The 13,984-nt window shown below is 37.3% G+C and overlaps 1 protein-coding gene across 6 annotated transcripts in view; it reads left to right on the top strand.

Annotated features, from left to right (window-relative positions):
* The window catches only part of utrn (utrophin), a 184,221-nt gene that overhangs the window by 100,462 nt on the left and 69,775 nt on the right, over positions 1–13,984 (top strand). For all 6 annotated transcript variants that reach the window (XM_024290458.2, XM_024290459.2, XM_024290461.2 and 3 more), the window contains one exon: positions 12,635–12,807. In XM_024290458.2, the coding sequence (XP_024146226.1) occupies positions 12,635–12,807 (173 nt within the window). The remainder of the gene's footprint in view (positions 1–12,634; positions 12,808–13,984) is intronic.

The raw sequence follows: 13,984 nt of genomic DNA, 5'->3' as shown, positions 1-13,984 counted from the left end.
TCTTCATTAGTGCGTGAAGTTAACTGACGGAGCCACCTGACCTCGTCCCTCAAAAGCAAACGCAGCTGGAGTCAGACTCGTGTCTTGAAGCGACTCGCAGACAGAAGCCGCATGAACAATCTCGTCACAGTTGCTTTTATTCCCCCTCGAGAAATTCTTACGCCGAGGCTGTTTGAAAAGAAAAAAAAACATTTGTGTAAGGAAAAAGAGGATTGCCAGAAGCATGTGAACATTCAGTCAGTCCGGCAAGTTTATTGCCTTTAAAATTTCTATGTAATTCATTCATGTTTTATGGCTTGAAACTTATTCTCCCCAGGATTTTATGTTTCTTTTATTTTTAAAAGCAAGACTCTGTGTGGAATTCATTGTTTGTATTTTGCATCTTCAAAGGTAACCCATTTAAAGACCCACTCCAATGAAAACCATGTTTTGGGGTGTTTCTAACATTATTTCTCATGATGAAAGACATGTATAGAAAATTAAGCTTAAAATTGCATTTCTGAGTGATTTTTGTTCAAATCACTATGAGTGGGGAGCAGAAAAAGAATTAATTTAAAAAACGATTTTAGTTGTTATGTAAAATCTCCACTCCATTCCAATACACCCACTTATAGACAAATAGATCCATGAACGTCTTTGTTTCTCTCATCTGAGCTGGCGTCTGGCTCAAAACTCCAATTTTTGTTGCACCGGTATAAGCTACCAAGAGAGAGTGCAAACAAAGGGATGATGGGAAGTCAGAGCAGGCTTACACTGCAACTCGGAGGTAAATTTCTTTTGAACTACGGCCGCTTTGCAGAAACTATGTCCTAGAATTCGACACAAGTTTGTTGATTTTTGGCTAAAAAAGAAATAATTATAAATCAAAGACTATGGGGAACTCTTTGAAAATAGATCAAAAGATGATCAGAGGGCTGGGACCTCAAAAGAACAACAAAAAAAAACAAAAACGAAGCATTTGAAATTGTTTAATTTCAAGCAATCAAAACAAAAGATACAAAAGAAGACAAACTTTGGATGATTACTTGTGACTTGATTGGGAAATTAAATGTGTTTAAATGTATTTGTGCATACACATGTAAATTATGGTATTATAATTACTGTATAAGTAGACCTATTTGTACTTGCAGTACATAACACATGAAGTTTTTCAAAAATTGTTTAAAATTTGCCTTAAAAAAAGAGCATGAGGAAGCAAATATATACGTTTCCACTCTTAATATACTTAACTGAACTATTTTACTTATTTTCTTCCATAGTTTATGTAATGTTTGAAGGATTTTAAAGACTTGATTTCACTCACTTCAATTCCATGTCTGGTATCTCTCTGCTAGTGCAAAACCTGTAGTTCATATCAGACAGTAAACACAGACACTGATACATCTCGCCCCTCATCCCACCTTAAGGTTACGTCCCGGGAGTCTTGTAGACCCACTAAAAAGCTTTTCCAAAATCAATAACTGTTTACTGAACAACAGCAAACAGCGCTTGTGATCAATCTTCTTTTCCCTGTTAAAGAGTCTGCATGTGAATTCCGTGATTTTTACTCTTGGTTATGTAGAAATGAAAAAGATATCATTGGTCTGCTTGAACTATGACTCCAGCTCTCCTCTCGTGGCAGCTCCATCCATCAGTGAAGGTCAGCTGTCAGTTGAATGTCAGACGGGAGTTGTGCAATGTTTGTGGGGAAAAATGCATATATTTTCATTTCTATACACGTCATTCTATTTTTTAAGAACATAACAGGGCATGTTGAAAGAATAATTGAAGGGACTCCACTATTTCCTCACCACATGTTGCCTTTTTTTTTATACAAATGTGGATATTTTGATGTACAAGCGCATAAAAGCTGCATCATCTTTCTGTAGATAAAGCACTTTTTTATAATTACACAGCTATGCAGACATATCAGTACCCCGATCTACCCAGAGGGGTGCTGCTCTCCCAGCAGGAAGAGGAGCACCCCTGATAACCTGAAGTGTGGGAAGCGGCTTCACTATGTGTAGGAAGTGATAGTATTAATGGATTATCAGATTTGTCTTCACCCTGATGTTCGTTTTGGCTTTTTTTATTTTTTAGATTTGATTTATTAAACCCAAACAGTTTCTCTTTCCTCTTGACATTACCAGAAAAGATTTATTCCTTTTTAAGTGTCTCTTTTGGCTCTAATATTGCTCGCTATTTTCGTTACACCAGTGATGTGGGCTGTAAGCTAGCAGGAGAGCATGCATGTGGGTGATGGGGAAGGGGGCGGAAACTATCACCTGTTACTCCCTTTTTGGTGCTTATTCAATTTACATAATAATCCTAATATTGTGTTTTATTTATAATCTTTCACTAAAACCAGTTATAGTATTAATGTGGATTAATGGTGCTGTTGTGACCTTTTTGTTTTTTCTTAACTGTAATTACTTTAACAATTCTGTTTTTAAAGGCTTGACAAAAAGAAAAAAAAAAACACATTTTGAAAGCTGAATAAGTTGAAAAAGGGTCAAATGGAGTTTAAAGTAGAGAACGACCTTGACGTGGGCTCCTTTATATCCCTCTTAAGTCTGAATTTAATTCTTTGAAAATTGTATTTTCACTCTTCCTTATTATTAAAGTTTGTATCAATTCATTGAATTAAAGTAGTGTTTTTTTCTGTCTTTTATCTTGTGCTTTTTTCTTAAATCTTTTGGAAATGCTACTTTCTGATTGTAATTACCAATTAAACAATGAATAATTAAATAATAATTAAATGAAATGATGCAGCATTTAAGAAGATTTGGAAAAAAAAGAACTGTTGCCAGTTTTAGTGGTTGGCTGCATCTTTGTGTCTGATTTCACAGAACTGGTCAAATAAATGTTTTAGCAGCTCGGTCGCAACAAATACAATTGAAGGAAGTTTTGAGCTTTCTTTTTTTACTTTACTTTTTATGTAGTTTTTCTCTGAAATTAAGAGTTTGCCAGAAAATACATGAAACATAGTTATTGTTGTCTCATTCAGTTATGTATTCTGGCTGGACACATTTGGTGTCGAACCGGAGTTTGTTTCCCCCAATAATCTGGAATACATTTTCAGTCTGAATACCCCAAATGGATCCTAGTCTGGGACTAGGAATTGCTGTTGAACCCATCTTTGGAAGTGGTCTCTATCCGTATGCAATCGGACTGAGCTCTGGTTCGCTCTGAGTTTTCTCAGTCTGAATAGGCTCCATACTCGGAGTGGAACAACTGGACCGAAAAACCCCCATAGCCGGGTTATTATGGGGTGTAAACAGAATTGAATGCAAGATACCATGATCCAACGTCAAGCAACAATGAGACACAGGAACCCATTGAAATTTGGTCGGAAACGTCTTATAATGTGGTACACTTTGCTTCCTACACTTTTTTACAGATATGCCATAAACACTTACTAGTTTACTTCTTGGTGGTCATCTCCATGAACAAATGGGGACCTCTCCAATGGCTGTATTAAGTCCTTGCCTAGGTTAAAACGTCAAAAAACTTCTTCATTTGTCCACAAGTTGACAGAATCAATGTCAAGAATTGAAATGTTTTGTAAAGCATTTAAAAGCTGAAATCATTTTATAACTTTATCAGTGATGGGCTATACAGCTTATGATGGCAGGTGAGGCACAGTTTCACCTGCCTCCTCTGACCGCACCTTATTTCCCGCAAAACTGCTCTATTAGGTGGAAAACTGCCTAATCTGATTGCTAGTTAAATAGTAATGGAATTAAAATTCATTTTAGACACTTTTATTGATAAGTAATCAATAATCGCCTACCTTTGCCCTAATGGAAAGTCCACCTCTGCCTGTAAAAAGTGTTGTATCTGACCTAATCAGTCACATACTTTTACTTACAATCTTTGGTTTGAAACAGAATAGTCCAGTTTAAGGTGGTCTGAATTCAGACCAAGCACAAGGTTCAGGACTTGATCCAAATTAGGCAAACTCGGTCTGGACTTTTCCAGCCTGAGTCATCTTCAAAAATGTTTAAATGACCAAGTTTTCATGCAGATTTTTCAGGGCTCACATACTTCTTTTATTTTTACTTTTTAGACTTCTCTTTTTTGCTTCCTGTAAGTCTGTACTTGCTTTTAGCTTGCTCAACATCCATCATCATCTCTGCTCTTCGGTTCATATCAGCTCCATCTCTGATCTTTTTGCCGGATTTTCTGTCTCAGACAAAAATGTGCGCTTAAAGAAACCATACCAACGATTAACATTTAATCCAAACTCTTAAAACCCAAATCTTTCAATAATGCAAAACATGTTTCGTCACTCTTTTTTCCCTTTATATCTCAATTTCTATTCCCTGTTTAATTAGTTATGCTTATCAAATGTCTACATTCATTGCAGTTAATTTTACATCTCACACTTAAGAAAACCTCTCGGCTCTCATTTAAGTGTCAGTATACATCAAAAAGCCCATTAAAGTGCCTGAAGAATGTAAATACTTTAATTAGCTAAGCGGACTTCAAAGTATTTATCTTATGAATATGTAGGGTTGTATTGTGTTTTTTTTCTCTTGCTTTGACAGCCATCTGTCTGCATGTCTTTGATGTACACCCCACGTCTGCTCTGCTGCACACTTTCCCGCTCCAGTCCTCATCCACATTCAACTTTAATACATGGAATCAATTTTAGATCAACGTTGCCCCACAGTTGCTTTAAAGATGGTCTTTCTTGTGCGGTCAGGATTTTTCTCGCAGAATCAGACACTTGTGAAAGTTGACGTTGGTCATAGTTTAATACCGGATCATAACTGTTTCTAGAAGATATTCTAACCATTCTTTGTTTTATGATCCTTTGAATCAGGAGTGTCAAACTCAATCGCAAAAGGGGCCAAAATCTAAAACAGAACTTAGGTCACAGGCCGAACAGGAGAAACATTTATTGAACACACTAAAATTAAAATTTTAAAACTGTAACTTTTTAACATAATTATGTACTAGGTTAGGAAAACCAGCTAGCATGTAGCTAAAAAAAAAGCTAAACTTCAAAATATCCTAAAAAACTGAAAAAACCCTACATTTGCCAAAACAGCTACCATGTAGCTGAAATACTGACTAAACCCCAAAACAGCCTAACAAACTAAAAAAAAAAAAAGTTTAAATTAGCTAAAACAGAGAGCATTTAGCTAAAATATTAGCTAAACTTCAAAATAGCCTAAAAAAATCTTAGTAAATGCCAAAATAGTCTAAAAAGCTATCAGAAAGATGGTTTTTAAACTTCAAAACCATAATTTTTTAACATAATTATGAATTATAAAAAGGCAGAATAAATTAACTTAAAACATTAAATAACTTAATATTTTACTCTCCATTAAAAACATGTTTTGTCAAAATTATACAAGTTAGCTTACAAGTTACAAGTTATCTTAAACCATAAAGAACTTTCAATATCTTACTCTTCATAAAAATATATTTGTCAAAATTATACAAGTTAGAAATGTGCAAAATATAACATCGGGCCATTAATAACAATAAAATAAAATGATCTGGAGGGTCCGATATAATTACTTGACCTTGACACATGTGCTTTAAATTGACTCGTTCCTCCTTCCCTTCTGAATGAAATTCTGTCTTTTTTCTCTCGATGTGTCCAAACTTTGCTCTGAAACCCTTCGCCCATCTGCCATGCTTTCCGGTGGTGGGGGATTCAGGAAGTGGGTGTGTTGAATTGGTTTAGGCCAGAGAGAGGTAGGGAGAGGAGGGGAAAGGGAGGATACTGATTAAAATAATAAACAGCTGTGTGATAGACTGGGACTAGTGGCCAGCCACAAGAGCAACAGTGGAGGAGAAAGGACTGGAGATATGCGGCGTGGAAGTTTGACCTTTTTGAAGGGGGGAAAAAGTTGAAGAAGAGAGGAAACTCAACTTTGAAGGAACTTTTTTTTTCGTCCTAAAGGGCTGAGGAGACAAATCAGCTGCTTCTACTTTTTTCAAGACAATCGGGAGGCCGTCAAGTCACACTCTCCACACAGGATCTTAACGCCGAGCCTGGAGGCGGCTCTCTGAGAACATGTGGCTCCAACAAAAAGACATTCTTTGACTAAGTGGGCCAGTCGTGGCTGTGATTATGGAGGGTGTGACGGAGCGGGGCCAGACCTGACAGGCTTTTGAGGCAGATATAGAGATGGCTCTTCTAGCCTACCAGAACCATACTCGGGGAAAGAAGAGGGCGACGCATGCGTCTCTTTGTTCTGTTTTCCTGAAGGGTATGGAGTTTTATCTAAGTAATTGAGAAGAAGTTTGGACCGCTGGATATCACATAAACATCTCCTTTCATGCCTGGAGGAGAAGAGGAGGAAGAAAATCACACCAGGGCTCAGGGAGAGGGGCAAACCTGTCCTTGAATACTGAGGTTTCCATCAGCTTTCTCTTCCCTCAAGACACAAAGCTGTAATCTCAACTTTGCAGACCTCCACCCAAGTTTTTTTTGTATTTCTATCCCAATCTCAATGCCCCATTCCTGGCTAAAGGAACTCAGCTGTCACCCTTCAGCGGTATCTTTGTCGATCCTCCACTGGCACCCATCATCGTTAAGTCCCAGCATGGCTACGGGGTAGCTGACTTCCCCTCACCCCCTCACAGGAGGATGCTACGACCATGGCGTGGGATTGGGCGTGCACGCACAGCAGACTACGTGTACGCGTACCACGGAGGGATGTGTGGAGTGTGTAAATCGCCTGCTAAACGGCTTCAGTCAGGATTTTTATTTTGTGCCAAGTTTTTTTTCGTCCGGATTCCAAGTCTCCCAAACTCTGGATTCCTTTATGCTCTGAACCCTGAACTCGAAACGCTACACTTGGACACTTGGAGGACTTGTTTGGGTAGTCTTAAACATCCCTCGAACTGTGCAACACTGTAAAAGATGTAGATGCCGGTGGCAGTGGGAGGAGCCACAGCCCACGCTCCACAATGATTGGGTTGAACTTCAGTTTGCACGAGTTACTCAGAAAGTTTGAACAGGTATTTGTCTCTTTTATTTCACACTAACCCTTGAACACTTTTGCTATAAAAAGTTACACCATCACTTTTGCTGGGTAATTTTTCCCAAATATAATATACCCAATAAAAAAAGATCAAAATATGACAAGATGATAAATTAGAGTAGTTTTATTTACTTGATATTTAGCATTACCTGTGATAATGTTAGTGTGAATGCTGTAAGCTGAATGTGGCCACTGAAGATGTTAGTGCTGATAGCTGAAGATGCTGAAATTGATAGCTAAAAACACTGAAGCTGATAGCTGAAAACGCTGAAGCTGATAGCTTGCTAAAATATTTGCTAAATGCCAAATTAACCTGCAATTCTGGGAATATGTTTAATTTAGCCAAAACAGTTAGCATAAAGCTGAAATATTTGCTAAACTTAAAATTACCCTAAAAAGTGAAAAAAGCCTAAATTTGCCTAAAATGCTAAAAAAAAGTCTAAATTAGCCAAACAGCTAGCATGTTGCTGAAATATTAGCTAAACTCCAAAATAACATAAAAAACTGCCCCACTCTTGTAACAGTTTTCAACTGGTGCCAAATTTGCAAGTTTCAGTCATAACTGAAAACTGACTCAAAGACGACCTGTCGACTTTGAACTGCAAAATCTTAAAAACTGTAGGGCGTTTTAAGAATAAAAATACAAGTTCAAGAGGCCAAAGTCTGCTGAATAGTTTAAAAGTTGAATGGTTTTTGTAGCTGAAAGTCTACATGAGTTGTAATGTTTTGTAGAGCTGAAAGTTTTTAGCTGAAAAAGGAGCTTTTGAAGATTCCGTAAGCCGTTTTCAATGGAGTTAAAAAAGCGAATAGCTTAAAAATATAAGAGTTATGAAGTTGAAACTAATGAACAGGAATCTCCTAAAACAGCTGAATATTTTGATAGTTGAATGAGCTGAATAGGTGAAGGAGCTGAAGAGCTATGGATGGACCAAAAACGTATGGAAGAAAAATGGAACACTTTTGAGGAATTTGAGAACAAAAAATTCCTAAAAAATAAAAATTAATACATAAATAATGATACTGGAGACTTGGGCTTTGGCCACCCATTCCTGGGACGTGAGGCTTTACCCAGGGACCCATAATACTCAGATCATTGCATCATATTGAAAATCATGTCAATACTTTTCCTTGGGTGGAAAAAAAAAAGAAACAGCAGAATTAAAGAACCGGCAAACCTCACCTTGTGTTTGCTGTTGTAATTAGTTTTATGAGCACTCATTATTAAACTTGTTTATATAAAATAATAATTTCTTGCCTGCTGGGCTGCTTAAAGTGGGTTAGTACCCAGAAGGAATGTCACGCAGAGCCCAGAATTCGACATAATTTGTTAAAGCAGACTTTCACATGGTTTAGCACAGTGAGGCTCATTGTTTATAATATAAATTGTCATTTTGGGCTTTGTCTGCTTTCTATTTAGCTTCCAGGGAAACGTATTATTAAATGATCTGCGGCTAAATTGTTCAACTTGCTCGCGTCTGGTTTCCACTTCTTCATGTCGGTTATTTCGCCTGATTTAACCTAAAAGCTTTCACGTTTATGAATGGGAGTCATTTGATTTCCTCTGGCCGGTGGGTCAAACAGAGGCCAGTCGTTACGAACCTGATGATTTTATTTTTCTTATTTTTGCATGCTGGAGTGAAAGAAGCTGATCTTTCACTAACCTGAGGTCCATCAGGAAACGCATCAGCATACGTAAACCTTCCGTCGGTCAGTGGAGGCTTTGAAACTTCTCAAAAATGAATGTGCGCCACACAGGTCACGCTTTCTATCCGGTGCATGAATGTGCCAGTGTTGTTTTTTCTGTACGCTCTGCTTTATGTGGAAGTTGAATAGGGAAGGGAAGCTCTTGGGTAATGACTTGAAAAACAGCCATCTGGCTTAATGGCTCAAAGTGTTTCTGTCTTTTTGCTCTCGGTTAGTCGGTTTTTTGTTCTTGTCTACTTTCTTTCTTTCTCCTTTTACCTTTTGTGATCTTATGGTTTGCAGATCACAGCAGACAGTCGCGCTGCAGCTTTTGTTATGAATGGCTTCTGGCTCTCCACACTGTGCAGCCCGTCACCGCAGACGCCAAAAGCATTTGTTTTAGTGATGAAGGGGCTTAATTTCTTTGCCAGGAATCCTTAAACTATTGTTATTTTGTGTCGTCAGTGCGTTGGGTGATGGGATTGTTTTGCAAAAAAGGGTTAAATCATGACTAGAATGCACATTCTCCTGCTCATCTCACATCCTTTCAGATGTTCTTGACTCTTATTTTGTGATCGTGTTATCTTTGTTAATTGCAACTAATGTGTAACTTGTAGAAAATGCTTAATATTTCACTGGAGAGGAGGGTTATTATGTAGTGGTGTGAACTTTATTTTGAAAAACCCCTTTAATTGGATTAGATTAAAAGATAAAAAACAAAACTCCCATTTGTTTATAATAGACTGTGGTTTATCGGAATTGTGTACTCTTCGCTCGATTGTCATTCTATAAGTTTAGGAAATTGATCCTATTTGATGTCTATGGATCATTCTGAAAGTTTTTTTTACGTATTTATTTATTTTTTATTTTATCTTTATTTTACCAGGAAATCCCATTGAGATTAGATCTCTTTTTCAAAGGAGATCTGGGCCAAATGCCATCAACGCAAGACAATAAAATACAGTTAAAACAATTATAATAATTATAAATGTAAAATAATTATAATTTTTAGTACAATACCTAAATTAACAAAAAACTATATTTTTTAGTTATTCAAAAGTAATACAAGGGAATAAAATAAACACAATGACTTTAAATTGATTTATATTTTGATTAGAAGGCAAAAATCTGAAAATGTATTTTTGATCAAACTAGTGGAAACTAGAATTATTATAATTATATTTTCGTAGGAAACATATTTCCTTGTATGTCCATGTATGATTGAACGTTGTCCAGAGTACATATACATACATTTTCAACAAATATTTTCTTTTCAGGAAAACAAATAAATTACTTTCTGTGTTTAGTTGGAATTGTATTTACTCTTAATCCGTATTATCAATCTTGATTATCATAGATTAGGATTTCATGTTAGATTATTTGTCTAGCATATTTTATTTGTGGGTTTAAAAGGTTCATGTGGATCAGGTATTTAATATCCAGATATATTTAAATGTGTTTATTCAGTCACAGTTTCCAGCTTTTTGCAGCCTATAAACAAATATCAGCTGTTAAGCCACTTTGACACCTTTTTTAATATTCATATATGTCACCCCTCGATGCATTTATGCATGTGTATACAGTGCTGACGACGGCTGAACTCGGGAGCGAGGTTTGAAACGTACAGACGTTTTGGCTCATTTGCGATCTGCCTCTGTGCTGCATGGAAGCGTTGTTGTCACGACGCGCCCGTGACGCCGGCATCTTTATCTTCAGTTGATTTAGGCTGAGCTGAGGAGAGTCCCAGTTGAACGGGAGAGAGAAGGGAAACAGAGCGGTTTTACACATCTAAAAATAAAGCGTTTGACAGGATCCTTTGCCTGCGTCACCCCCCCCCCCCCCCCCTCTCTTGTGGTTCAGTCCTTTCAAACAAACTCATGCACACTTGCTGAGATGTGGTTGTGTGGTGGACGGGTTTGTTGCGCCCACACACTGGAATCCTGCTTTGTCACAGACACAAACATGACCTTTCAGAAAAGCATTGTTGCTCTATATCTCGCATTGACTGTACTTGAGAACTGGACGTCACCTATAGAAAACAACTGATAAAATTAAGTCAGTTCAGTCACCAATTTTTTGCAATACTGATGCTGCCATGTTGGAACCAAAAAGTTGTGATTGGTCATTCATTTTTAAGGCAACCACTCTTGCCAGTCAGGAGTGGGCTTGTTGGAAGGCCACACCCCCACCACTTTTAAGCGGGCTCAGGATAATCTTATGTCCGAATTCTAGGGCTAGGTTGATTAAAATCATTTAATCGATTTGAATCAATTTAAGCTTAACAAATCAATTATCGATTCATAAAAATAGAAATTGATTTAGCACATAAATCTGAGATCCACTAGCTTGATGCTAACATTTAAAGCGATTTCCCATAGGACGGCTAATGCTAACTTGACCTAAGTTTCTATCAGAGCATGTGTCAAAGTCAAAGCACGGGGGCCAGATCCAACCCCATTCGGCCCTCCAGATAATTTTATTATTTTTGTTAACTTGTGTTATTTTGCGCTCATTTCTAACTTGTATAATTTGGACAAAATATAGTTTCATGGAGAGTAAAATAATGAAAATTATTTAAGATTTAAGTTTATATATTCTGGAAAAAAATTCCTGCCTTTTTATTATTCATGATTAGGTTAAAAAGTTACGGCTTTAAAGTTACAAAAATGGGCATTCTGCTAGTTTTTTTGGACTGTTTTGGCTTTTGTGAAGATGTTTTTAGGCTGTTTTGGAGTTTAGCTAATATTTCAGCTACATGCTAGCTGTTTTGGCTAACCTAATTTTTTTTTCTTTTAGATTTTAGCTTTAGTGTTTTTTAGCTATCAGCTTCAGCATTTTTAGCTGTCAATTTCAGCATCCTCAGCTATCAGCACTAGCATCTTCAGTGGCCAAGTTTAGCTTACAGCATTCACATTAGCATTATTGCAGGTAATGATATACATCTAGCTCATAATTATGTTAAAAAGTTACGGTTTTGAAGTGTTCAATAAATGTTTATCCTGCTCGGCCCACAACCTAAGGTGTGTTTTGGATTTTGGCCCCCTGTGGATTGAGTTTGACACCCCTGTGTTAAAGCAACGGTTACCCATCAGATAGCTACAATACACACTGGATTTCGCAGAGACTTCTGGGAAATTTCTAGGGTGCCCCTACAGCCCTACAAAACTATGAATTCAGTAAATACTGTACTAATTAGTGAGGAATACAAGCCTCTATCAGTCAAATGTTTTGAACGTTCGACGTAAGACTCCGTACTTTTATTGATCCGATTTACCAGTTTATAACTTGCACTACAGTAAAAAATGTAAATCGAATTACCAAGAACATAAAGAAAGGTATTGTCTCCATGTATTTACTGTTTATTTCTCACTAGAAGTCTTGGAGCGGGTACTTCCTGTTTGGATCATGAAGTGGGAGGGGTCACTCACTCCAGTTCTCATTAACAGTCGGCATAAACTTGCCAGATTGTGGCCTTTATAAAATGTCAGCAGAGTAATTTTCACAATAAAAATTAAACTCTTTTGGATGACCCCCAGAGAAAATACATCTTCGGTGGGTTTAATTCCGACTGTGTAGAAACAACAGCAGTAGCCTGAAAACCTCCAACTCACCTTGTTCACTGACTTTATAAGCTTGTCACTGATTTGTGCTCCAAAGGTTAGACATAACAGCTCCTCTGTAGACGGTTATCAAGGATGCACACGTAATAAAGGTGTTTAAATGGTATTAGCCTTATCCTGAAAAACTAAAGAAATGGTCATTAAGATGTCACTGTGACCTAAAGTATCCTCCACCGCAGCTTTTGGAGTTTCCCTAAAAATTTATGCCAACGTTCCCCATGAACTTTGTTTAATCTATGCATGAAAATCTGTTATTTCTTTGACAGATTTAGGCGACTTATTCACAGACCCTGTCGTCCTTGGTGATGCACCTATTCAAAGAAATCCACTTGTGTCTTCCTGCAGGACATCCAGGCGGAGATCGACTCTCACAATGACATTTTCAAGAGTGTGGAGGGGAACAAGTCGAAGATGGTCAAAGCGCTGGGGAGTTCGGAGGAGGCCGTGTTCCTCCAACACAGGCTGGATGACATGAACCAGCGCTGGAGCGACCTGAAGGCCAAATCGGCCAACATCCGGTTAGTCATCTTCTGATGTCACTTTGGTTTTTTTTCCTGCTTCAGCTTTTACTTTCCAACATAAATTAGATTTCAGGAGGAGACGGAAATTTAGCTTTTTTCCAAACATAAAGTTTAGTGTTGCTCCACAGCAGAGATAGCATTTACGTGAGACAGCTACTGGCAAGCAAAGTGATTTAAATTCTTCAAATCAAGTGTTTAATAGTTTTTACATTTAATGTTTCCAGATGATTCAACTGATAAAGATAATTATTATTTACATACTTTTAAATAAATTTAGTAATGTATAAACACAATTTTTGTATCTCAGGGAGGTTGGCAGGTTACCTCAACAACTTGGGGGCTCGTCCGGGATGATTAAGTGGTTTTTCTTGAAGCGAATAAGAAAACCTTTTCATGATGTCTTTTTTAGAGTAATTTTCCAGCAGACAGTGCTAAATTAGTCTAAGCTATCACAGGAATTCAAATTTTCAGTGGAGTTTGAATGTGGTTTAAGCCTTAAACAGTCCGCCTTTATCAACAAATTAATACCTGAGATGTGCCGTCTATGGCTGCTCCGAAATGACTCTGAAGCTTCCTCTTTCAGCTCATATTAATGAATGTGCAGGATCCAATTTGAGAAGTGCTGCACCAGTGCACAGGGTCATTACACACGCTGCCCATTGTGTTTACCTTGATTACATTACATGCCCACACCAACAGAGTGACTGCGGACACATCCACACCTGCAGTCGCTGGAGGATGAACTCTGTGAGACCGTGGCTTACCTCACATCATTAATCTTCTGCTTCTCCGAATGAATTCAGTTTCTCCATATGCAGAATTCATTTTGAGACAAACGGCACAAGTCTGCTTTTGCTGTTTTGCATAAAATATGATGGAGTTTAGTTAGAGTCTAATCTAATAGTGTGAGGAGCTCATTAATTTTTAGTATTATTTTGTTGTTTTGCATTCAATTATGCTGAGCTCCTCTGAAGATCTTTCTTTTCTGTGGAGATTTATCACTTTTGATCTATTGCTGCTGTTAATTGCTTTATCTTTTTAAAATATTCATCGTCAGCGGAAAATGTTGGCTTTCAAAAAAACTGTTTCTACCAAAAAACTGTATTTATTAGATAATTTAGTTTGTTAAACAGAAGTAATTTTTTTTTTAGATCAAGATACTCAATTCTTGAAT

The sequence above is a fragment of the Oryzias melastigma genome, linkage group LG24 (genome assembly GCF_002922805.2).
Source record: "Oryzias melastigma strain HK-1 linkage group LG24, ASM292280v2, whole genome shotgun sequence".
In the NCBI taxonomy this organism is placed as follows: Eukaryota; Metazoa; Chordata; class Actinopteri; order Beloniformes; family Adrianichthyidae; genus Oryzias; species Oryzias melastigma.
This window is presented reverse-complemented; position numbering and strand designations above follow the sequence as displayed.